The following is a 3,536-nucleotide window of genomic DNA, read 5'->3' as shown; positions in this document are numbered from 1 at the left end:
TAAATTCATGAGAAGTTATCAATCACGGTCAGTAGTGGTAACACGATAAATTCACTGAAAGAAATCAATCACAATTGGTCATCATTTATTTGCCCCGCTGAAACGCACAGGAAATTACCTAGTATGTTAAAAGAACAGCTACCAATTAACAGAGATGTTCACAAAGATCACAAGGTTTTCACCGCCCTTATTTGCACGCAAACCACAGAGTTATGGTGAGTGAGACATGCATGGCTCGATCTGGTTGACGAGATATGATAGCTAGGCCAGTCGACGGGTGAAGAGACCTCCAGCTGCTTCCAGGCAGCTGCCAACCGCTGTCAGCTTCAGCTTGCCCCCAAACACCAGGTACCTCTAAACTGTTGCTGACTCCAGATTCTGGATCAGGAATGCTGCGACAAATCATAAGTCATAACAGCAGATTAGGAATGAACAAACTAAGATGTGCAACCTAGCAATTTCCTGAAAGGCAGAAAAGTGCACAGTTAGGGTTTATGGTTTAGGTCTACATCAGCTTAAAGAATTTTGTTAGGCAGAAAAATTAATCACACAACATGTTATGCACATGTACAGATTCCCATTATTTTTCTTTGGAAGACGTACCGCTACAATTCGAAAGGGACTAAACAAGCAAACAAGCAAGTCGATCTGGTCCTATCAAACAGTCATGGCTATAGACATGTTAGGCTGTTCTCATGCTGACCGTTGAATGATTCCACACACTGATGCGGTCCCTGTTAGCCATCACAAGAACCCTATTGTAAGTTTCCAACTAAGACTCTGATTCAAGTTAACGCGTGCAAGCAAAAAAATCGTAACAACAATGGCAGTGGCGAGTACCTCTTCGGCTCTCCGGCTCCAGCCTCTTCTCCTCATACTCCTACTCGCTGCCACCAGCGAGGCCACCACATTCAAAATCATCAACCAATGCACCTACACCGTGTGGCCAGCCGCTCTGCCGGGAGGTGGCGTGAAGCTCGATCCGGGGGAGACGTGGGCGCTGAACATGCCCGCTGGTACCTCAGCAGGGCGCATCTGGCCGCGCACAGGCTGCTCACTCCTTGGCGAAGGCGGGTCATGCCAAACTGGCGACTGCAGCGGCTTGCTCGCCTGTACGGTCAGTGGTCGATCGCCAAACACGCTGGGCGAGTTCAGTCTTGGCCAAGGCCAAAGTGTTGATGATTTCTTCGACATCTCGCTCATTGATGGCTTCAACGTGCCCATGGACTTCCTGCCGGTGCCGGTTCAGGGAAGGTCAGGGTGCAGCAAGGGGCCGCATTGTGCAGCCAACATCACATCGCAGTGCCCAAGAGAGGTGAAGGCTCCGGGAGGGTGTAACAATCCTTGTATTAGGAGTGCGGAAAGCAATTGCAGTTACACAATTAACTCGGTCTTCTTTAAGATGTGCCCAGATGCCTACAGCAATCCCAACGATTTTTCCACTTTCACTTGCTCGACGGGCACAGACTACCAGGTCATCTTCTGTCCCATGTTAAATCAAGAAATATCACCTACAGCTGAAAGTCCCCTGCCGGCGCCCCCAGCAGATGTAACACCTCCGACCCCAAGTACTCTGCCTGCAGCTATTGGGCCAGCAAGTATGAAACCGAAATCTGCCTCTGTAAGAGTAGTTGTTGCAATTCTAGCTCCTGTAGGCGGCTTCATTTTGTTCACCATCATGTTCCTCAGCATCTTCTTTATATGTAAACAAAGAACACAACGACGGAATGAGACGGAAGAAGAGGAAGAGTTTGGGGTGCTACAAGGAACACCAATGAGGTTCACATTTCAACAGCTAAAAGCAGCAACCGAGCAATTCGCAGACAAGCTCGGGGAAGGAGGATTTTGGTCTGTTTTCAAGGGACAATTTGGTGATCAAAGGATTGCAGTAAAATGTTTGGATCGAACAAGTCAGGGCAAAAGTGAATTTTCGGCAGAGGTGCAGACAATTGGCAGCATTCATCATATTCATCTGGTGAGATTGATTGGTTTCTGTGCAGAGAAATCTCATAGGCTCCTGGTATATGAGTACATGCCCAAAGGATCCTTGGGCAGATGGATCTACTGTCGACATGACAATGATGCCCCTCTTTTAGATTGGAGCACGCGGTGCAAGATTATAACTCACGTAGCTAAGGGCCTGTCTTGCCTTCACGAAGAGTGCACAAAAAGAATTGCTCATTTGGATGTCAAACCACAAAACATCCTCTTAGATGATAACTTCGATGCTAAACTTTCTGATTTTGGACTATGCAAACTCATAGACAGGGATATGAGCCAAGTTGTTACCAGAATGAGGGGCACACCTGGATATTTAGCTCCTGAATGGTTGACATCACAGATCACGGAAAAGGCGGATATCTACAGCTTTGGCGTCGTGGTCATGGAAATCATCAGTGGAAGAAAGAACCTTGACACTTCCCAGTCAGAAGAGAGCATCCATCTCATCACCCTATTGGAGGAAAAGGTAAACAGTGATCGGTTGGTAGATTTGATTGACAATAACAGCAACGACATGCAAGCACACAAGCAAGATGTGATTCAGATGATGATGATGCTTGCAGATTGATTGCAAAAAAAAGGCCTAAAATGTCTGAGGTGGTAAAAGTATTGGATGGTGCCATGACTGTAGACCTCAACATAGAGCATAACTTCGTTGTAACAACTCCAGCAAATTTTGGTAGCATGGGAAATGCGAGCACTTCAGCGCCACCTCTAGCCTCAGATGTATCAGGCCCCAGGTGAAATAGAGACAATTCTGACAAGGTAGGCAATTACAATGTGTGTAGGAGATTCTCTTATGTAAAACAAAATTCATGGTCTGTTTTATTTTCTCAAATTATTACAACTCTTGAGTTATGCTAACTTGGATAATATCTCAGTATTGCAAACCTTCTTCGATCCACAACAGATGAACTCATTTGTGTTCTTTTGAGCTCCACCTGTAGTGCAAATCTGGTTTGAGCTATCATGGTTGAAATTAAAAATTACTAACATGTTGTAAAATTCTCATTGCTCCAATAAAGCAGAGAAGTAAATGGGCAGTCCGAGAAACTAACTAATAAACACTGATCAGTTGGTATGTTAGTTACCGCAAGTGCCTTTATGTTCTGCAGCATGTTCACTTGGTTTTCATGACATTAGGTACAGTTTGATTTCCTCAAAAGGAGAAAAAGTGACTCAAACCTATTGTAAGCCGTTATGAGAAATCTGTAAAATGTACATGCATTGATAAAATTTTGCTCTTTCTTAAACACCCCGGATATAACCAAAAAGTGTTGATAACTTATGAGATGTTATGCTTGCTTCCATTGACTGTGAGAGGATTCTACTACATTTTCAATACAAAGAATTCAGATTCTTACCTTGCAAAAATGTGAGTAGGAGAAGGAACTCAGATCGAAATTTAGCTTGCAAAGTTCATAAACTAACTGTAAATTGCCTAGATTTGTCCAGTAGCTACACACATATATCATTTTCATTAATTAAGGTAACAGTGCAACATGGATCTTCGATCTTGATCCATATTTCCTGGG

General features: G+C 44.3%; 1 protein-coding gene across 1 annotated transcript; it reads left to right on the top strand.

Moving 5' to 3' along the window:
* Positions 1-823: 823 nt before the first annotated feature.
* LOC119271844 (PR5-like receptor kinase) lies at positions 824-2,935 on the top strand. Its single transcript, XM_037553505.1, has 4 exons — positions 824-1,910; positions 2,001-2,481; positions 2,565-2,742; positions 2,876-2,935. Exons 1-4 carry the CDS (start codon positions 824-826, stop codon positions 2,933-2,935), a joined length of 1,806 nt encoding a protein of 601 aa, XP_037409402.1.
* Positions 2,936-3,536: the final 601 nt, after the last annotated feature.

The sequence above is a fragment of the Triticum dicoccoides genome, chromosome 3A (assembly GCF_002162155.2).
Source record: "Triticum dicoccoides isolate Atlit2015 ecotype Zavitan chromosome 3A, WEW_v2.0, whole genome shotgun sequence".
Lineage (NCBI taxonomy): Eukaryota > Viridiplantae > Streptophyta > Magnoliopsida > Poales > Poaceae > Triticum > Triticum dicoccoides.
The sequence above is the reverse complement of the archived record's forward strand: the minus strand, read 5'-3'. Positions and strand labels throughout refer to the sequence as shown.